The following is a 22,382-nucleotide window of genomic DNA, read 5'->3' as shown; positions in this document are numbered from 1 at the left end:
GTTAAACTCTAATTATAAATACTTTTTTTCTTTTTTTTTCATAAATTCAAGATTCAAAATTCAAGCAATTATTAACATACAATTAGCAAAACTGGTACAACCGCAAGTACAAAATTAGTGACACTTGCATTAATATAACAAGACAGTAGGTTTCTCTGATATCAAAAATAGCAAAATTCCAGAAATATAAAGAATCATCAACCAATTATCACAAAAATGCTAATTTATTATCCATATAAATAAATTTATTTACAGTACAAGAGATGAATTCGTCCATGGAGACACTGCTTCTTGACACCTGCGGATCCCGCCTCCCAACAGAATTTGATCTTAACAGCGATTGGCCCATTGTTTTGTCCATCCAAAGAATCTCGCTGTCCGCTCAGGCGATTGGCCTGTGTTATGCCACTCACTTCTCTCTCTGTCACCTGATTGGTTCGCCCCACCTCGTGCTCAATAGAAGGAACACAGAACGCCAGCCATTCTGTGTTGCCTTTGCCCGTGGAGATAGATGTTGCAGTTAATTCTGAATCCCGGATGAATAGTGGCGACCGTCGGTCGTGTTCGCCGCAACACAGCTCCCCATTTAATTCGCTTCTCACGCGCGAGCCTTTCCGCCCGCGGACCCTCGCGACCAGCTGTGCGACTCGGCGCTGTCTCCCGGTTGAAAGGCGGCAGGGCAGGAGGATGGCACTGCGCTGGACGGTCCCTCCGTGTTTGTCCTAGGTGGTCTATTAAGATTGTAATTAGCCGAGAACGGACGTTTGACTTGTACGACGGACCGGCATGACCGTAACGACAACCGCCACGGCTCCCGTTATGGAAAAGGAGACTAGGTAAGCATTTGCGTCTTAATATTTCCCCTATTTATCAGGTTTATGTTTATATGGAAAACGAGCGGTGCCGCGTGGAGCCTCCACTGACGGGCCCGCGATTTCATTAGTTGATGCCAGGTCCGCGTCCAGGAATGAAGCGCACACAGGAAGCATCGCTCGTCACCGTTGATCCTGGCCGCGAAGCCCCATCATCATCATCATCAGCAGCAGCAGCAGCTGCTTCCGCCCGCTCCGTTTATCTCGGTAAAATTCCGCCGCGCGGCGCCGCCAGCGGGGACGCGGCCCGTTCATTAGCCCGCAGACCGTGTCTATTGCTAGGGCGTCGCGTGCGGCTTCGCGCCGTGCCCGCCGTCCCGTCCTCGTTTCCAGCGGCGTTACGCAACCGCGTTGTTGCGGGAAGCCGGGGCATTTCGGTGCGGCGACGTGTCGTTTTGGCCACAGATGTCGATCCAGCGCAGCCACGAGTCGACTGCGGAGCGCGTCGGCCTGTCGTTGAGGCGACCTCAAGCAGCGGCAGGCCGGCACCGACCGGGATAATGAGCTGTCATGTCCAAACAGCCCAGTCAATAGGATTACAGGCTCCTCCAGCATGAAAGTGTGGGACAAAGGATTATAGGAGTCGCTCGTATCTTTCTACATGGCCGTGTTCCCCCCGGATCAGTGTGATGACACGGTGGATGCTATGTTGTAGCCAGTTAATCCATGTGTGTCTTCATCCAGATGTTCGGTCTACTCGCACTGAGCATCTCCTCCTTCCTTATTCATTTCTCACCGTTTCTTTCTTTAAACTGTCATGCAGTTTTGTGTTTTGAACCCCCACATTTAGCCGATTAATCCAATCAGAGAACAGTGTGCAGGTAAATCCCTTTATCGCTGCTGTGTGACAGAAAAGCAGCTCTACTGTAAACCCTCAAGACAAAGACAAGAATTTATCTCCTCACTCCGCTGCCTTCAATCACATCTTAAATGATTAACGACATGCTCCAGCCAACCACCACTCACTATTGGACTCACTATACCTTTGTGTGCTATACTCTGAGTTTTGCTTAAACCCTCCTATCATGCAAGAAGTATCGCGCTCATTTCACTTTTAAGGAAGCACACATCTTATTTTCACATCCTGGTGACCTTGTTTTTAAGAGCTGCACCCTCGAAACTTCTTCCTTATCTGATTCCACGATCGCAGACGCACACGGTAACGCACCCTGTATCTGTAACATGCAAGTGATCCCAGCTCACCTTCCCCTCTGCATTCGCCGCCCGCGCTGCTGCTGTGACACTATTTATCTTCGTGAGCGAGTGGTAAGATAATAGTCTCCGGACAGTGTCGTCAGGATAAACAATCTCTGTTGCGCGCGTGTGTGCGGTTAAGTCTACACAGCGAGCACACACGAGGGCGTTCCGGCTCACAGGCCTTTCTGTGTTCTCTAATTTTATTTAAACGGGGACGTCTGACACAAATGAGCGTCGCACATCTGTGTCCGATCAAGGATGCACTGAGTGATGACATACATCATATACAGGAGATGTTGAATCCATGTCCTAGGCTTAAATGAGATCTAATCGTCATTCCCGTCTTGGATTAATTCAGCAAAAGAACCTGAGATGATTAATCAAATAGGGGGAGAGGGAAATTGTGACTAGTGTTAAGTTACAGTTGTGTGGACATTAATATGCAGAGGTCTCTTATTACGCGTGATTAATGTTATGTATTTAGCACATGCTCATCTTAGGTTTTCAGGGCAATGTTGTTTTAACAAACGTTCTACAGCTTCTGTTTCTGAGCCTGTTGGTTAATGTACTGTAAACTTTTTTTTTTATCATATAAATCTCAGCTTGAAGAGGTTTTCCCTTCCTGTTTGCTGATGTCAGGCAAACAATAAAAACATGAAGACACTCAGGTGAAATAAAGAGTTTAAGTAATGCCAGATAATCTTCTGTTTAGTATTTAGATGTTATTGTGTTTCTTATTTATTCAAACAAATATTTAGTTTATACATTACTTTATTTCAGGAAACATATGATACTCATTTCATGCCTTCACACCTTGAATGGTTGCACCTGAAGGCCCATTAAATTTATTATAAAAGTTAAACAAAAGTGCATTTGGAGAAATTGCTATATATTGCTAAAGTAAGATTTTTGGCAACAAAAACTTCTTTTTCTCATCATTCCTGATCTCATGATCCACCTATTGTCGTATTTGTTTGGTGGATGTAACCCACGCCGTGCTCCCTGCCTGTATCCACATTGCTGCACATGGCGCTCGTCCTCCGGCCGTCTTAGGCCTGTGATGCTGGCCAGGCCTGTGCATGGCACTGCACCTCATTTCCTCTGCTGACACATGGAAACGGGCATCGGCCTGATGACCTGGCTGCTGAGGCTCACCCTCACTGCCACTGCGGCTCCTTTTGCTGCGCTCCCCTCTCGACCCTATTGTTCTTGCAGGCTGCAGGTTTTTGGCTGAACCAGGATCGTATTCCCAGACTGCCACATCAGCGAAGTCAAGTCTTTGTTGACGTTTCGGACAAACTGGAAGGAATGATTTACTGTAGGATGAGTCAACGGGAGTATCATTAACAACACTGAGGTGTTACTGCGAGAGAGACTGCAGCGTTTGGAAGCTGGGTTGTCGCTCATGGCTGTTGATGATTAGTCCTTCACTTTATCATGTAAAGGCATGTGTGCTGTGAGCCAGCGGGTCATCGTGTGCTCTAGTGTGGACGAAGTGTAAACCATGTGAAAAAACCTTTGCATCTGCAATCTGGAGCCAAAGAGAAGCGGTGTTCTATATCATTCTGTTGAGCGAGTAAGTGTGATGGAGTAAATGAGGGCTTTAAATCATAACTTCAGCTTGCTGCGAGGACAGTTTGATTTGTTCTTTCATTTCCCCGCGAGGATTATGATGTAGTGTGTTCTCAAAAGCCCCGAGATGAATAGCAAATGTGTGTAATTAAGGCAAGTGATTAATCGTCCGTTCCACTACTGATCAGTGTTTGCCAGGGTGCTCAAAGTGAAAAGTAGATGATGATGATGATGATGATGATGATGGAATGAATGCAACAAGAAAACCTAAGCAGTCGTTGATTTAGCATCACATAACAGCAGTGGCTTAATAATAATGATCCAGTTCCACATTAGTGTCTAATCAGTGAAGGTTCCACTCTACCTGTAAAACATGAATTAATCTAGTCTTATATGTAAATAATAACATTATATGTACTAATGCATAGACAGTGAATTCTTATGATAGTCTGTGCTTGCGGGTAATTGATGGGTTGTTGTAATGGCTTTCAGAAATTTCCTCTCGCAGTGGTTCTCAGAGGAACCAAATCATCTGGAGAGTGATATGAAGTAAATTTAGCACTGGAAGGCATTAGTCATACGAAGTGGTCAGTGAGCTTATGAGAACATTTAAGCACCAGTGTCACTGTGAGTGGCCTGAATACGTCTCCCACTCATTCAGGCTCAATGTCCCCACAAAGGGGAAAAAACTGCACCTTTTAGTGATGTACACTGTGTAGTCTGTCTGTTCTTACTGTAATGGTGCCGTGAACAGGGAAACTATGCTGGGACCTAATGTAGTTTTTGAGCTTTTTAACCAAGTGCTGTGATACACACTGATTGACCTTCACTGACTATACGTGCTAGATGTGCTCATTCACTGATATCTGATTCCAGTTGTGGCCCACTCGCTCTATTGGGTATAGGCGGCTTTGGGCCGCGGTGTCAGAGAGCAGCATTCCTTCTTCACAATGGCACACTTTGAGCAGCAGCAACAAGGACAGCGGTACGGCAGATGAATACGGAGCAGCCCGTGTGTCCGCAGCCACACATGAGCTCATGAGTGGGAACAACAGGCAACAATGGCTGGACAAAGGGCTGGGCCTTAAAGTCAGGACTACAGGACCCTCGGGGGATGCACACACACTGATGGGGGGGGGGGCACGTCAGCAAGGTCGAGTAGAGTAAAAGTACCAGGGGAAATGCTTAATACAGAATAATGTGTAGAACGCAATGTTTGTGCGTTGCTGTGTCCCTACTGATGGTTCAACAGGGAGGGTGTGGGGCCGTCCACAGTAGGATGCTGTGTCCTGTTGAGCTTTATTTACCCTCCTCATGCCCATGTTCTCACTGCCTGAAGCCACGCAGTCAGCTGAGTCCTCACGCTGAGACGGACCGGCGGAGAGGACGTGTTCCGTCGTGGACTTTTTGCAGCCATGTGCTGTAATTAGCGTTGTGGAGGTGTGGGCATATGCCGAATGTCCTCTGGAGCTACGCACACGCGCTGCGCTCAGGAAGCCACCTATAAATAGATTCCAGCCCTTCTCTCCCTGTCTGACATTAACAGACCCAGGGCCACGCAGAGCGACCGAGGCTCAGCTCAGCTTTAAGACCTGTCCCATTCACGTGAATGAGACAGAGGGGACACCGCCGTGGTTTCATAGTGTGACACAGCTGATCGACCCTTCTCCAACGCATCGCCTCCTCTGTGTTGTCATGACACCAGCTCATGTTCCCGGCTCTCTTAAAGCATTAATGTGTGTGTGTGTGTGTGTGTGTGTGTGTGTGTGTGTGTGTGTGTGTGTGTGTGTGTGTGTGTGTGTGTGTGTGTGTGTGTGTGTGTGTGTGTGTGTGTGTGTGTGTGTGTGTGTGTGTGTGTGTGTGTGTTTTTCAATTGCAGTGATGTCTTGTGGTTTTCAGTTTTTTAACAATATGACTCAACACAGTTCTCCCTGGGGCGACCTTTTGGTGACAAATAAGTAAAAATTATTCACAGCATGAAGGTGAAGATGAGAGCAAAGCACAGGTAACATGGACCATTTCCTCTGGACTCGAACGAACGTTGCAAGTGTTGCAGCTTTATCAGGGTAGTTTGAGTAAAGGCTGTAGTTTGAAATCTGCCTTTGTTTAAACTCTGGTGTTTGAGATCAATCTTCTATCCGAGCTCTACTGCAAATGTAATTTCCCTCCTCTCCTTGTCTTGTTACCGGCTCTGATGAGCCTGGTTTCTCTGATTGAATGTGCCGCTTGTCTCTCTGCAGGGTTTTCCCTGTTCTGTTTTGCTCTAGGCAGCGTTTCCAGCCGCATCAACCCTTGGCCCTGTGGCCAAAGTCAGTAATTCAGTGCATTGTCGGGGAGTTTCCTGTAATACATGTGTTAAACCTGCATGTGTTGCTGATTTTTCAACCCAGTGTAGTTTATAGAGCGGTAGGACAAGCTGTCCGATGATCGCATTCAAACTCGCCCGCTCACTCCGCTCTAGTTATTGTTTACGCGATGCAAAGGAGGAAGCGGAGGATATAATTTCTGTTTTCATTCTCATTTTGAGCCACCAGATCAAGATCTAATGAAAGTTCACGAAAACACACAGTCTTAACATTAATTGCTAAACGAATCCAGCGTGTGCCGGCTCCACTGTGTGAAGAAGACACCTTCTAAAGCTTTGACACTGTCGTTATTGTAGTGAATGTTATTGTGCACTTAATGTGTGGATAGGAATGGATTGTAGTTCCACATTCTGCTCCTCTTGCAGCGCAGCCGTTCGGGATTTTTGAGAGGTTTCATTGCTGATCTGTAGTAAGTTGAATGTTGCACTCGAGAAGCAAATCCCTGTCTTCTGTTGACCTTGAGTCCAACAAGAAACCACTCTCAGAGCTTTTGATCAGAAAGCTGATATTAGACCAACTTTAGAAGCTCCCTTGAACATCCTGTTTGTAGCCAGTGGCTTCCGCACTTCATAAGCAGAGGCATCAGCCTTATCTCCCTGAAGCCACTCAACAAATAAACTCAAATTCTCCAGTTGTTTCAATAATTTTGTAGCACCGTCTCTGTAGGTTCTTTAATAATGAAGGAGGTGTGTGATTAGAGCTCAGTCCTTTTTAAAAAGCGTGGTCACGATGCTTCAGACAGACTCTGATGACGTGTCCTTGAGCAAAGAACTGACCCATGTGTTTGTTCCTCACTTTTAAGCCACAGTTCATAAAGGCATGAGCTCAGTGTAAGGCTGCACAGAAGTTATAAATATTTCTAGTATTTAAATAGTACATATGATTTCATTGTTTATTTCATATTTACTTGATTTGTGTAGCTGGTTTCCATGTGAACTATCACTGGACTCCTCCCTGTTTATAACAACAGTTCCCAGAGCAGAGTGTATATGCAGAGATTGACCATAACACTACGAGTCAGGATGATGTCACCACCGTGACTAAGCGCCACTCCTTCACTATGGTTAGAGCAGGGTGTGGAATAGTCTCCAGACTCCTAATGTAGCAGGTTGCTCAATGCTAGTAGTTAGCTACTTTTGTTTTATTGTTTTTTTTTTTAATTAAAGCAAAACATAAACCACTCCTCATCTTCATCTCTTCCTCCGTATTGGACAGGTTTATAGACCTCTGATCAGCTGCTCAGCCAATCGGGTGCCAGGCAGCCTCAGCGGGGAGGGAGACCAACAGGGAAACTGGAAGACCCCCCCTAGCGCCCCTGCACAGCTTCGCCTATCACCCCCCTCCATCACCGGCGCGATGTCTATCCCCAGCAGCAGCCCAGAAAGGGAGCTGTCCGGTGGCTCTGTCCCTCAGCTCGAGTGCCCCTCCTCCCCTCCCGGCATGGACCCGGACCCACTATCGACAGGCAGTCCAGTGCTCAGCCCAGACTCTTCCTCCCATGATGCTGTGCTGTCAGCACCAGCAGTCTCGCCAGCAGATTCTGAGAATCTCAGCCCCGATGAACTGGAGCTGCTGGCCAAACTGGAGGAGCAGAACAGGTGAGAGCCAGCCCATTATTGTGTCTGGATGCTGGAGATGATGGCGAAATGATTATTGCAGGTCAGTGCTGCATACTTCGTATAATCACATGTCAGCATATGCAATTATATCATTTAAAGAGGGCATGGCTCAATATTTAATCAGTTCAGGATCCATTAGTTCAGGAACAATAATGATAATGTTACCAACTGTTGCACCATCATGTTTTACTACATTACTTCCATTTGGGAGGTGATGTGTTCTTTTTGTTGTGAGGTTTGAGCCGCTTCATGTTCCTCTTCATGTTTATTTATTCTATTGCTTTTGATCATCAGCTTGATCATTAGCCTCACTCTATACAAAGGCATATTATTGCTTTTTAAATCAACTTTAACACCTTCATTCATGCAGGAATTCTGCATTCATGTCCCGTCCTTATGGGACAGACATTTGTAGTAGAATTTAACTAAAGCTTCTAGTGAATTCTAGTGATGTGACAGCCGTCCTCACTGTCACATCTGCCTGCTGAGACCAATGCTCACTGTAGCGTAGCATGCTCTGTCCAAACGTGTGGGCTTGAAGACTCGCTCACTGAGAAATGAACAGCCGTCAACAGCTGGCTGCTCTTCGCGCAGGCTGCTGGAGGCCGACTCCAAGTCCATGCGATCGATGAGCGGCTCGCGGCGCAACAGCGGCTCCTCGCTGGTGTCCAGCTCCTCTGCCTCGTCCAACCTGTCTCACCTGGAGGAGGACACCTGGATCCTGTGGGGCCGCATTGTCAACGAGTGGGAGGAGTGGAGACGCAAGAAGGACAAACTGCTGAAGGTGAGGACGGAGACCTGGAGACCAAAAGTTGCGCTCAGGTCTGTCGAGTGAAGCAGTTTTCCAATTATTAAACCTATTAAAAGCACATGACAATTCAAAGATCATCAGATGCGTATTTTATGCTTTAACATTTCATGGTCAAGCAGTTTATAGGATGGCGTCACACAGCATTTCTGTAGATCAGTGACTCATTGCACTGTTAGTGCAGAGGGTTGGTTACCTATTATATACACACACAGACTCCGTCATCAGCCTGTTTTACCTGTTAGAACCATGCAGCTTGACTCAGAGCCTGAGCTTAAACAAAGTTTCTCAATATATATTAGTAAGTCATTATGTGTTGGTTTGCTGTTGTTGAACTGTTTTAATATAACAGTAAACCCTGCACCAGAAGACATCTATTTTCTTCTATCTTCTTTCTAACCCCCCTCACCCCTCAGTGTGTTTCTTAATGGCTCTGCCCTTAAAAACCCGGAGGAAGGGAAAATGCATGAGATAAGGGACAGGAAAAATGAGTCGGGGAAAAGCAAAAACAGAGCAAGAGGACACGCGCTTTATGCAAAATCTACAGAACCCATATAACAATGCATGTTTGAGCAATGTGCCATAATACTGAATTACACTAAGCATCTGTTGAGGAGCAGCGATGGCTAATGTAATGTTGCATGCTCCTCCACATATTATTTACCAGTCCTGCTTTGTCTGCTCCCCAGGAGCTGATCAGGAAGGGGATCCCTCACCATTTCCGAGCCATCGTCTGGCAGCTGTTGGGCAACGCCACCGACATGCCAGTCAAGAACCAGTACTCTGAGCTGCTGAAGATGTCCTCCCCCTGCGAGAAGCTGATCCGCCGGGACATCGCCCGCACCTACCCTGAGCACGAGTTCTTCAAAGGCCAGGACAGCCTCGGGCAGGAGGTCCTCTTCAACGTCATGAAGGTGAGCGCTGCCACGTCTTTGGTTCAAAATGGGAAACTAAACTGATTTAAATGAAGGAGGTTAGTTGCAAAGTACCATATCTCAAACAGAAATTACAGAGGAAAACAAAAGCACAACTCACAACGCACAAACAGTCCTGACAGTCCACACATCATCCAGGTTTTCAGGACCCTGAGCTGCTCAGGAAATGGGTTGCTCGTTGACGCTGTTGCCCACAGTGTGAATCTTTGGTCTGCGTTACAGGTTTAATGATTCTGTTTTCCAGGCGTATTCGCTGGTGGATCGCGAGGTGGGCTACTGCCAGGGCAGCGCCTTCATCGTCGGATTGCTGCTCATGCAGGTGCGTCTCGGTGGAATACGCCACCGTGGGAAGTTGAATGCGGCGTGTAGTGAAAATGCTCATGGCCCCTCTCGCCTCCTTCCAGATGCCGGAGGAGGAGGCGTTTTGCGTCTTTGTGCGTCTGATGCAGGAGTACCGCCTGAGGGAGCTGTTCAAGCCCAGCATGGCCGAGCTGGGCCTCTGCATCTACCAGTTTGAGTATCTGCTACAGGTAAAGGCTGCGATGGCCGCAGTTTGAGCACCGTCCACAAGGGGGCAGCACGAGCTTCATTCCTAATGCACCTCCAGTGCATAGTTAGTTTGAGTTAGTTGAGGTTCAAGACGCTGCTCTGCTGTTTCCGCAGGAGCAACTTCCAGAGCTCAACGTTCATTTCCGGTCCCAGAGTTTCCACACGTCCATGTATGCCTCGTCCTGGTTCCTCACGCTGTTCCTCACGTTCCTCCCCCTGCCTGTCGCCACTCGCATCTTTGATATTTTCATGTATGAGGTAAGAACAGCGTCTAGTGACGCCCAGTGTGTGTTTGATCCACTGGTCTGATGTGTGAAACCCCATGTGCCTGTAGGGCCTCGAGATCATCTTCCGCGTGGGCCTGGCCATCCTGCAGTACAACCAGACTGACCTCATTCAGCTGGACATGGAGGGCATGTCGCACGTAAGCAGCCGCAGCCTCAGCCTCGCGTCGCTCTTTGCAGAGAGCAGTTTCACAAGTCACACTTTCCCTTTTGCGCACAAGCGTCTGAGCAACTTGAAATATGAAAGCTGTAATAATGTCATATTAATTATTGGCCTAAAAGATTGCGAGCGAGTAAACGACAACAGAATTATTTCAGTGTTTCTGTTTCAGTTTAGATACGATTATACCAGGTAGCGCTACTGATCCTCTGAAGGGGAAATGTATGTGTATTATTTCCTCCTCTGGAAAAGCAGCAGCTAATTACAGCAGCTTGTCTCTCTGTATGTTGTTTTTGTTGTAGATACAACTTCATTGATTTATGTATTGTTGTCTTTTTTTTTTAGTTTACTCTCGTTTTAGTATCTTGAAGTATAAATGGTCAAACCTGTGTTTGGATGTGGGTTGAAACCCTTCAGCTTTCTTTTACATAATTTTGAATCGTTAAGTTAATTAATTGCTTGTGAACAGTTTGTCTAAACAAATTATTTCCAGAAAAGCTCCAGCGTAGATTCACTGGGTGTTTTCAAACGCGTCTGCCTGCTCTGTGATTAAATATGAATGAGCATTTGTCAGTCTCCAGCTCTCTAATCCTGTGTTTCCCCCTCGGGCCTGGCAGCATTTCCAGAAGGTGATCCCCCACCAGTTTGACAGCTGCCCAGACAAGCTGATCCTCAGGGCCTACCAGGTCAAATACAACCCCAAGAGGATGAAGAAGTAAGAGCGCTCGTCACGCTGCTAATGACGGGATTCATGTGTTTCTGTCTCGCTAATGCTGAGGTTTTTACGGTGAAGCGCGCTCACATCCTGTTGTCGTTTAATGCTCTGTGTGTTTGTGTTGACGGGATGATTCTCCAGAAGAACACATTTTCCTCCACCATCATCTACAGTATAGAGGGGTTTTTTTTTACTATTAAAGGAAACAAAGTACAAACTGAATAATCCTGTGTTGTTGTTTCTTTTTCATTAGACTTGAGAAAGAATACACCACCATCAAGAACAAAGAAATGGAGGAGCAAATAGAGATAAAGGTGCGTCTTCATCTGAAGTGTGTGTGTTTGGATATTCCAAGAAACTATTTTATTGGGGTTCAATGGGCTTATGATATGACTAGATGGTTTTTCTCTGTGTCCAGAGATTACGCACAGAAAACAGGCTGCTGAAGCAGAGAATTGAGACGCTGGAGAAGGTAAGACTTCGCCTCCGCTTTACGTGAATGCTAACGTGACGAATGCTAATGATGATATAAAAGGTGGGCAGTTGAGAAGAAACATCCCTCCTCAGAAGAGAACTCTGCTGCTCTGTAATATAATAACACTGTGGGTTTAAATTTCTCAGCCGGTTTTCTGTTGCTTTTCCTCTTCTGAGCAGCTCGTTCTTGTATGTTTGTGGGTGTGGACGCGCACGAAGGGTTCTCTTTGAATGGAGGTTTTTTCCCCATCTGCTCTGGTGCTTTACTATTGAAAGAATGTGCTCTTCTTAATCTTCTCCGCCTCTGTGTAATGTTTTTATTCATAATGATCTCACTGCTTCTTTTCCTTAAACATCTCTACTTCCCTAATCTATTGTCCTTATTTCCTTCTTCTTCCTCCGTCAACCTTCCCATGGGTTTTTATGGTGTTTTATCCTTTCGGGTCTCCCGCTGTCTTTCACTCTTCATCTCTTTTGTCGTCCCCGTGTTCCTCTCCCTCTTTGCGCTGTAGGAGAGCGCTGCTCTGGCAGACAGACTGATACAGGTAGAGTACTGTCAACCACTTTCCCACTGACCCAACCTCCCTCCTCCTCCTCCTCCTCCTCGTTTGTTTGTCCTGCACTGCCTCTCTCCCCGTTTTTGACCAGTGAGAAGTGCATGAAAGTAATTTTAGACTGCGTATGTTTAGCCTTTAAGATTCACGGCATGTAAGGTTATTTATTCATTGTTGTTTGAGGCTGTGCTATCCCTTTGCATGTCACATAGTTCTGTACTATTACTATCATTTCGGGTTTGTTCAAATGCCAATAAACCATAAATATTAATATAAATTACCTCAAGGATGATTAAATTCTCGTATCATAATGAAAAGAAACCCAACCTCCTAAAGGCCGGTGTGTAACGTATGTTGTTTGTTTAATTTGATTAAAACATATAAACATGCATGGTTTTCCAGTCTTTAACGTTGATTCTGTGTTCATTTATTTTCATCGTAACATTCTCAACTGACATTCTCAACTGACCGTCCCTCTGAAACAGTCTGCCCACTAACATTTAACGGACCTCCACTGGCGCATACACGTTGGAGCCTGACGCGCTGATGTGTTCTGATCCAGGGTCAGGTGACCAGGGCCCAGGAGGCGGAGGAGAACTACGTGATCAAGCGGGAGCTGGCGGTGGTGAGGCAGCAGTGCAGCGCAGCCAGCGAGAGCCTGGAGAAAGCGCAGGACACCATCAGAGAGCTGCAGCAGCAGAGGGTAAACCCCAGGCCGCATCTGTAGCAGGGCAACTTCAGTCGAAGTACCACAACCAGTGCTGTGTGCAAGAGCCTGTTAATCTGAGTAGTTTATTGGGTAGTGCTTTAAAAGGTTAGTGGGGCGGGTAACAGAGATCCAAATCAGGTGCAACATCTAAAACCACGCTCCAGGTCCACTTCATTTGAAATTTAAATTGTCTAATTATAAACCTACAGGCATTTAGTTTATTCATTATTTATTAGCACAGACTGGAAATCATCTTGGCACCTTAATTACTCATACTTTAGTTTGATGCAAACAAAATCTACCCAAATTCAACCTTCTATATGTGAACGTAGCCGCAACCTCCGTCAGTAGTTGGAGCTTCTGAACTGTCGAGTCACTGGTGCAGTTCGCGTTTTTAGCAGCGTTTCACTTGAATTAACTAGTTGCAACATTGTTTGTCGTCAACAAGACTTCAGTGGAACTTCAATGTGTGCAACCTAAAATCTGTTTTGCAACACAGTTATAAGAAAGATGTTCATCTTGAGAACACTTTTCACTTCCACACACACACACACACACACACATACATGGTCTGTATATTGTATATATCATGTATATTAGTCTTATAGTGTTTTAAGACATGGTACAATTTTAAACATAGTTTTGGAAGGTGATAAGTTCATGATGGAATATATTTTTGAGGGATTCTGAGGTATTTGCTATAATTGACTACAGCACAAAAAAAATTTAAAAAGCAGCTGCTTTAAAGTAGTTTTTATAGGAAATGGTTAAAAAGATCTTGTTCTGCCGATGTGTCGGGTACAGAACAATGTAGACCACAAACAGTACATTTCAAAGAAAACTATTAGTTTGGCGTAAAAGGCTGACGACACAAGCGTTCGTCAGACGGCAGAATTAAGTAAAACTTGACAATAAGCTTGTTGCATTTTAATGTGGTCCATCTGGTGGCATTGACACTGGAGTCACGTTGTGCTTCCACTAGAAGCTTGGAGCAGTGGAGTAAAGCTCAGAGCTCCACACGGTGATGCTGATACAGCTGATGGCTCTGACAGCTTGTTTGTGCTCACTGTTACATTACACTGAAAGTCCTTCTCCTTGTTGCAACACCTTTTACTTTCAGTTCTGCCAGATCACAACATACAGTAGGTCGTCTCAATTACCGCTTTGTTATTAGATGTTTATCGAGAAGGTGAAACACAGTGGCTCAGGTTTTAGGTACATTTGCCTTCACTCTGTACATTCACGTGAACAGCAAGCAGTCAGTGAAGGCGTTGCTGCCTTTGATTTCATATTCGGGTAATAACTATGTTATTATGACCGGTGAGTTTATTCCAGCTCAGATTGCTGGCACCCGTCACCCTCCAGAGTTCACACACCTCCAGACACTCGCAGTCGCCTTTGATAACCTAAACTGAGACGCCCGAAATGACAAATCGAGAATCTTGTACTCACGCTATGCTCGTACCCAATTTCAAGCGCTTGTATTTTGCCTCGTAGGAAGGTAGTTTTCCACTCAGACTTGCTTTTTCACCGCTGCTCTCGCACCCGTAAGCTCTGCAGTTTCACTTTGATGTGGTGACATAAGCGTGTACAGTAGCTTTCTATATTCTGACATCATTGTGAGTCAGTGGGGAAAGCGTGTCACTACACAACAACGGCATTTTGTACATCAGCTATTTTTGAAAACGAACCAGATTTAAATGAGCTGTAGATGAACAGACTAAGGCAGCATTAGAGAAGTGGAGGCCACTTAGGGTCACTTGGACGTCACCCAACAATGTCCTGGTGTCTGACAGCAGGTGGCGGTATGCTGTAGGTAGCAGCCGTTCAAAAGAGCACAGAAGAAGAAAGTGGGTCCAATATTTTTCCTCTTGCAGTGATTTTATAACCGAAATGTCAGTGAGATGGTTAAACTGGGCTCGTGCCGTGTATCTATAAAAGCTGACCTGTGCCCAGGTGACTGTAAGCTCAGTCTGATGTAACAACTGAAACAGAAAGAGACAGATGTGTTAGAATTCACACCCATCAAACTTCTGAGGCTCTTCAAGACGGGTTTCTGTCAAACGCTGTGGTCTACAGCGCAAATGCAAAACAAAGACACAAGAACTGGGCCAAACGTGGTTGTTGAGCCCCTGTTCAGTCAAACCTGCAACCCGTGAATCGAGGGATGGGTCGAGGTCGTGCACGTCTAACGCTGCGCTGTTGGTTTCAGTACACGGAGCAGTTCGTGAGCGGCCTGCAGACGCAGCTGGAGCAGTCCCGGCTCCGAGAGGCGGAGCTGCTCGGAGCGCTGAAGGAAATGCAGGACAAGGTGCTCGACCTGGAGAAGGTGGGCTGACTCGCACCTAGCGACACAGCAGGTGTTCACCGCTGACAAAGTGTTAGATAATTTTACTGTTAAATCGTGCTTAGTGACACAAAGTGTTAAAGTTGATAAAACGATGACGCAGGTTGTGCTTTAAAGCCCCGGCTTCTACTTAAGAGCTGTTAGGAGGCAACCGTTCGGTTTCCCCACCGACGGTTTTACAGTCACATAAATATGAACCGTTGTCCACTGTCCGTCCGTCCAGAGGAGCAGTTGTCTGCCCGATGAGAACAACGTGGCGGCGCTGCAGGAGGAGGTGAAGCAGATGAAGCTGAGGGAGCTGGAGACGCTGCGCTCGTTCAGAGAGATGCAGGACTCGGTTGCAGAGCTCAACCAGCGCTGGCAGGTAGCGCGCAAACCGGCCGCGGGTGTGCACGTGCCTCGTTTGGGTCGTTTCACCCCCCCCCCTTCGTGTTTCGCCAGCATCATATGTCCCGCGGCAGCAGCACCGGCAGCGGCGGCGGCCACTGGAAGGAGTCCCCGAAGAAGAACGCCATGAACGAGCTGCAGGACAAACTGATGACGGTCAGGCTGCGGGAGGCCCAGGCCCAAGCGGAGCTCCGGGAGGTGAAACTGAAAGCGCTGCAGCTGGAGAGTCAGGTCTGCCTTTAATACACGTCTGTGATAAAACCAGTAGGCTAACGCAGGAGAAAGAGTGTGATCGTTTCTTCACCCGCTCTAGAACCAGATCCACAACAAGCTGATCGGTCGCCACGAGCAGGAACGCTCCGCGCTCCAGGACCGCGTCCAGATGCTGGCCAATCAGAACAAGGCCCTCCAGGCCCAGCTCAATGAGATGAAAAGGAAGCAGGCCGAGTCCGACTGCAAGGTCTGGATGGGGGGAGTAGAGAAACCAGGAACATAAGTTAGCAGGAGGGGGGGGGGAGGGAGGCAGGACCACATAGATGTGAACATTTCTGAATGAACATCTGTTTCACGTCCACTACAACGTTCAACTGTTAAGCTTCGCTCTTATTTCCCTCCCTCTGTCGTTACACATGTAGAGCAAAGAGGAGGTGATGGCGGTTCGACTGAGGGAAGCGGACAGTATGGCGGCTATGGCTGAGCTCAGGCAGAAGATCGCCGAGCTGGAGATCCAGGTCAGCGCTCGGATGTGTGGGTCTCTGTCTCTACAGGTGTTTACGGACCTTTACGTGACCATTGATTGTACCCAAACGGGTTTCTTTTTTCAGAAGGAGGAGGGGCTGATCCAGGGTCAGCTGAACCACTCGGACTCCAGGCAGTACATTACCCAGCTCCGAGACCAGATCTCTGAGCTGAAGAACGAGGTTAGACAAACACAAATGTTTTTGTTTATTTATTTATTTAATTTTAATTAATTTGACATCATGTGATCCGCTGAGTTCATCTGGAGCTATATCAGCTTCTCAACCTTAGGAATGCATATACTGTATATATAGTTCAGTGGGAAAACGTCTGGATCTGCAAATCTGATCCCACGGGTTTCTCGTATGTTCAGTGGAAATTCATCGAGCCGGATCGTCCGAGGCAGCGAGCGACGTATCGTCTTCCGCCAGATGAGCAAAGCGACTTTCCGCGCAGTTCGACGCGTTGCCGTTTCTTGTCAGCGCGTGGGCGTGGTTTCGCTCGGTTTAACCCTGACCGGGCGCTCGCGTCGCGCGCGTTTTCACGAGCGGCGCCGGGTCCGATTTCCAGATTCTCTGGCGTCGCACACGTCAGTGATTCTGTGCTTTCAGAGCTGTGTCCGGTTCGTCCTGAAGAGCAACCGCCTGTTGCTTTAGTAGCTGTAAGAGCCTATTGCCCAACGCGTTGGTAATCGGTGTTTCCGCAGCGTAAACATGGCATGCATATATGCAGGCAAGGCAGATGAGTGCAGACGCGCTCACCACCACAGAAAAAGCTGATGCGCCGCCTCACGCCAGACACCACTTCCACCTCGACACACTCACTGCTCTGTCAATGTCTTTCTTGTAAGAAGAGACCACTGCTCTTCCCCAGCAGGTAAATTCTCATCAATGGGCTGTGAGTAAACTTTGATTCTGAAAGACGGGCGAGTTTCAAAAGAAACACGTGCGTGTGAGAACTTTTTTGTTTTGGGTTTTTTTTTTTTTTTTTTTTTTTTTTTTTTTTTTTTTGCGAACCCACGGCTGCGTGTCCTCCGCTTCGCTACCGTGGCGTGATTGAACGCAGGCAGATATTAACTGCGGGTCGCCCGATCTCCATATGTTAATCGCGCACGGAGGCTGCTCGTGGTTGGAGCGTCTGAAGATCTTTCCAGTCGCGTTGTGGGGACAGAGTTCTCACCCAGCACACGCTTGGGGTTTGTTCATTCAGAGAATGGCAGTGCGTGACTAGTAGGGAAGCATCTGACGTGAGGGGGTGTGATGAGACTGCCCTGCCCTTTACCGCTCCTCTCCTCTCTCTTCTTCTCCGCTCCCCACCTTTTTTTTTTTTTTTTTTAATCTGAGCCGCGGTTTTTTATAAATGAGACCGAAACTCGCCGCCATGATGAGGAAGCAGTGAACCATTTAGAAAAATCTCAGTGCAGTCGTCTGATGCATGACTCATGTCGATACCGCTAAAACATGAGGACACAGTGATGTTCACTCCATTTGGATGTTTCCTCCCCGTCTGAGCTTTAAGCTCTTTGATTCTAACTCACCTGTTTGTGGAGCAAACAAAAGCCTTATTTTGCAGCAGTTTGAAGAGCAGTGAGTGACAGTCAAAACATTTCCACTGGTTAACCACTGGTTTCCACCCCCCAGCACCCCCCGCCCTCCAGCTAGTCTGGCTGCGTGTAAGGGGGAAACAAAAACCTCTGAGATTTGTCATGAGTCACTGTGGTACAGTACATGCAGGGCTAAGGTGCAAAAAGCACCCTGTGTAGATAACGCAGGGCCGCGTTGGCTCGGTTCCGCTCGGTCCCGCTCGGGTCCAGAGTTCTGGGCAGCAGCGGGCCACGCGGGTTTGTTTGGGTTCGTGGTGCTTTGGGCTGAATATCGGATTGGTTCTTGTCTGGCGTCTGGCGTGGAAGCAGGTGGGAAGCCCAGCGATGCTCTGATTTAGCTGTTCAGACCCCACTGCCCTATTTGCACAACCTCAAAATGGCAGACTAGACACACATCAGTGGGTTTCACAACCAGCAACCCATAAAAAAAATCCCCAGCAGCTGACGTGTGAAGCGTTTGAAAAGCGTCTTCTGACAGTTTTACCAACTACTGATATCATCTTTTTCTTTTATATTTGGCTTACTATTAACTGGAATTAGAAATAGTTTAATTAGAAATAATTTCTATGTGGGATTAATATTTCCTTTAGCTTTGTTGAATCTTCAGTCTTTGCAGGTGAATCGTGGACCATCATTATTAATAATAATTCGCCAGCATCAGGACAGGATTGATTTGACCTTTGAGCACTAAAATCTACTCATTTCCCATTGTTCCAAGTGGATCTGCAGTTCTTCCGTTTCTCTAGCACGGTTAACCCACAGGCGGCACCCGTTTCTGTACTGCTTTCAGATCCGGCTGCTGAAGGGGCAGAAGCCCGTCTCCGGCTCCAGGCCCGGCGCTGGAGGCGGGCCCTACCCGGACCTGTGCCTGGCCAGCCCGGCGTCCGCCGAGGGCGACTACCTGAGCTCCGACGACGAGCTGCTGCCCAGCCCGCTGCCCCCCGGCGCCCTCTACCCCCCCCTGTCCGGCCCGCGCCAGCCCTCCCCCCGCCTGGACAGCGCGGGCAGCACGGACAGCGACGCCGAGGAGCCGGAGCCGGCGCCGGCGCGCCCCAACCCGCAGCAGCTGTACGGCAGCAGGGTCTGCGCCGAGGCGCTGGATAACTGAGGGCCGGGGGCTGCGCGCGGGTGGCGTCGCTTTGGACGGAGGAGCTCCGCGGGATCCAACGCAGCGCTGCTGCTCTGCTTTTCCAGTGTTTACCTTTTACTTGAAGCAGACGTTGACGCTGATTGGACTCTTATCATCACTACCGGTCGTCTCCACTCCTGGTTCTGTCTTCTTGTTCCCGACGTTGTCCAACTCTAGACAAGAAGGAAAGCGTCCCTCTTCGCCCCCCGTGCACCAGATACTGTCCGTTAAAATACATATCCATCGTCAAACAAGTGACACTGGACCAGCAGCTGCTGCTCAAAACCTGGACCCGAACCTGTGATCGCGGCTAGGAGTCGACCCTCCCTCCCCCTGTGAACTGACTAATAGACATGTGACACTGTATTAACTGTCCGCCGTTGTATAAACCTCCTTCCCGTTCGGTCGGATCCATCTTTAGCCTTTTTTCTCCCCTTCTTAACGCCTCTCTTTGAAAAGACGCACATCCATTTCCACTGCCTTCAGATAAAAAAAAAAAAAAAAAGCCCAGCCATCCGTTCACCTCTGTGCAGTGTTAAAAAGGTGATGAGCATGACTAGGAGTGTGCAGTGTATGAGTATGTGCACATCCAGCGACAGGGTCTCCACATTCATAAATGACTCACCATAACATACTAATTATGTGTGTTGTCTGTGGCTTGCAGAGTTAATGCAGCATCTTACGTCAGACATCATCACTAGAGCTTGGAAATATGGAGGGATGGATCTCAATGTTGCCAAATCTTTAGTTTTTTTAATTATTATTATTTATATGTTGTAATTTATTTTCTTTTTGAGATGTATAAATCTACAGATATCTATATGAAACGTTAGGGGTGTAGTCAGAGCGCCAGAGGCCAAACTTCCCCCAGCATCCTTTGTGCCAACCAGTCATCTGTAACAGGTTTACTCCGACACGGTGTCAGAAATGAAAATTGTGCTGCTACGATTTTTGATTTACTTACATTTTGTGCTTCCTTTTTTTTATTTCTTATCTTTTGTGAACATGCAACCGCCCGGTGACTCGGTCGTATCGTACCCGAGAACTGAGCAGTTTAACGTGATTCTGATCCTCCCTGGAGTTTCTCGGCGCATGTGACTGATGGGAACCACGTGGTTTATCTGAAAACTGCACATTATGTTTGGATTATGAGTTTGAAAAGAAGTTCATATTGATTCCTGCTGAACAGTACATATGTTAAAAAGTTACTTTAAACTCTGGCATTGGTCAAATGATGTTCATAAATACTTATCATTTCCTTTTGCTGAGATCATATGTTACTTAGTGAGCCAGAGTATCTGCCTCTGCGTGATCAACACCAGAGATCCTGTCATCAAACTTTAAAGAAAACGCGACTTCTCTGCAGTCACTGGCTCATAGGCGCCTCTGGGTTTTTGACAGACAAAAGCGTTGAAGCCGTGAAGGTGGAGCGTGTAGTCACACTGTAAGGTCGCGTCGAAGCGGGAGAACGAGTGGGCGGGAGATATTTTACATATCAGACGCATAATATATTCTGTTAAGAAGAAATGTGTAAAACAAATGGAGAAATATAAAGTGAGATGAATAGTATATAGAGGGAATGTGAAGCTGTTTTAGCGATGATGGTGTCAAACAGGGTGCCACCGGGAGCTCCCACAGCATGGACCCGTGGGGTCACGGTGGGGTCACGCATTGGATTCGTCTCCCGCGACGCGATCCGAGGCTCCGAGCGCCCGCCACGTGAAGGTTCTCGCTTAAAAACGTCTCGCAGCTGCTCGCGTGCAGCGCGAACGAAGGGCGACGCGGCGCGTTCTCGCCATCTTCTCAGAATAAGGAAACTGGGTCTTCCAGTAATGGCCATCGAAGAGCTAAAGAGGATGTTGGTTTGTCCACCATTCTGTCGCAAATAACAGCTCTTTAGTGGTCATTGGTGGGTGTAGCAACTGAAATCTCTACATTGAAATCAGTGTCTGCATATTGTCTCACCAAATAAACGTTGTCCATATCTTTTCACGTCACGTGCGTTTCGTTCCTAATGTCTGAAGACGACCGGCTGCTTGTGTGTTGACTTTTACTTTCTTTGCTTTTGGATTTTTTCTAACAAGACATTTGGCTGATAATGGAATCTAAGCCAAACCCACATCTGTACTTTAACCCTTTCCTTCCCGGCGTCTCCTCTGGACCGCTGCTGGCGACGGTGCTCTTATCTCGCCACGCTCTCCGACCCCTACTGCGATGAAGCGCGTTGATGTTCGCAAATTTTCACTCCGGTTCCGGTTCCTCCTGTTTAACAGCATTAACGGGACTACTAAACAAAAATGATCATCGTGTGCCATGAAATCACGAAAAAGCTCCCACGTCGGCGTTGTGTGGATTGAAAGTGGAACAGCTGAGATCTCCATCATACGTGCAAACCTCCACCACCTTCTCTCTCTCTCTCTCTCTCTCTCTTGCATTTGACCTGATTGTTGTTGAATATATTAAATACAGCTAAAGATTATATGGATTCCAGTATGATTGGGAAAACTCATCTCCGTGTTCTGTATCCTATGAACGATGCAAATTAAACTTTGACATAGCACCTTTGCAAAGGCCTGCTTGTGGTGTTGCTGCACTGGAGTCGTCACGTGGTGACTAGAAACTGTGATACAGGCACCAAAGCTGAGTGGAGATTTGCATATCTCTAAATAAAAGCTTGTTATACCGCACACACTTTGCATGGAGATCAGTTTGCTGTGTTTGGACCCAGTAAGTGAAAGAAATAGAAGAAATACCCATGTAAAAACCTTGTAGGTTGCGTCAAACAGACTAATGTTTCAAAATTGGATTTTATTTAAAAAAAAAATGAAAAAGAAATCTGCAATATAAATATTGTGACAATTTGTTTTTGATTTTGCTATTTTTGTATGATTTTAAAACAAAATATTTAAAGTTATTTAAAAATAACATGTTACGCTTTTTTTAATGATTCACCTTTTCTTAGTATTACGTTTCTTTCAGACGCTTCACGTTCTCATTGAAAGCTACGGCCGCATCGGCTCTTTCACCACCCGACTTCTTTCAAACTTGACCTCAGCGCCGCGTTTCCAAACGCGGCGGTGTCGACACCGCGTGTCAACACCTTCTGGAGGACTTTCAGCACGGCTCCCTCGCGCCGCTGGACCCGGCGCCGGACGCGCTCGGAGCCGGACTGACTCCGGAGCTGCCGCCGGCGCGCGTGCAGCCTCTGGGTGTGCACTGCGGTCAAGTGAGCCGTCGTTCGTTCATCCGTCGTTCAGCCAGCCGCGCTTCAGAAACGTCTTGCGCCCGTATTACACGCTTTACAGCAGAGCACAAAACACGCTCGTCGCGACTTCCTCTTTTCATAGCGACACGTCTGGTCTGT

The 22,382-nt window shown here is 47.2% G+C and overlaps 1 protein-coding gene across 2 annotated transcripts; it reads left to right on the top strand.

The window, feature by feature from the left end:
• Window positions 1-449: 449 nt before the first annotated feature.
• On the top strand, window positions 450-21,015 carry evi5l (ecotropic viral integration site 5 like). Of its 2 annotated transcripts, XM_029135313.3 has the most exons (20): window positions 451-836; window positions 7,223-7,605; window positions 8,221-8,410; window positions 9,124-9,348; window positions 9,614-9,688; window positions 9,774-9,899; window positions 10,033-10,176; window positions 10,253-10,342; window positions 10,980-11,077; window positions 11,331-11,391; window positions 11,496-11,549; window positions 12,064-12,096; window positions 12,668-12,808; window positions 15,027-15,143; window positions 15,385-15,525; window positions 15,603-15,779; window positions 15,862-16,008; window positions 16,184-16,279; window positions 16,373-16,468; window positions 18,680-21,015. In XM_029135313.3, exons 2-20 carry the CDS (start codon window positions 7,364-7,366, stop codon window positions 18,995-18,997), a joined length of 2,571 nt encoding a protein of 856 aa, XP_028991146.1. In that variant the 5' UTR covers window positions 451-836; window positions 7,223-7,363; the 3' UTR covers window positions 18,998-21,015. The 2 variants fall into 2 exon arrangements, with proteins under 2 accessions (XP_028991229.1, XP_028991146.1); XM_029135396.3 differs by lacking the exon at window positions 12,064-12,096 and having other exon boundaries at window positions 450-836.
• Window positions 21,016-22,382: the final 1,367 nt, after the last annotated feature.

This window comes from Betta splendens, chromosome 1 (assembly GCF_900634795.4).
Source record: "Betta splendens chromosome 1, fBetSpl5.4, whole genome shotgun sequence".
NCBI classification, from domain to species: domain Eukaryota; kingdom Metazoa; phylum Chordata; class Actinopteri; order Anabantiformes; family Osphronemidae; genus Betta; species Betta splendens.
Note: the sequence above shows the minus strand (reverse complement) of the source record. Positions and strands in the feature narration are given on the sequence as shown.

Bases quoted from the DNA above. Each gene is read 5' to 3' on its own strand.
- evi5l (XM_029135313.3), top strand. From the start codon at position 7,364: ATGTCTATCCCCAGCAGCAGCCCAGAAAGGGAGCTGTCCGGTGGCTCT. The intron at 9,349-9,613 runs GTGAGCGCTGCC...TCTGTTTTCCAG, and splicing joins TCCTCTTCAACGTCATGAAG to GCGTATTCGCTGGTGGATCG. The intron at 11,550-12,063 runs GTAAGACTTCGC...TTTGCGCTGTAG, and splicing joins GAATTGAGACGCTGGAGAAG to GAGAGCGCTGCTCTGGCAGA.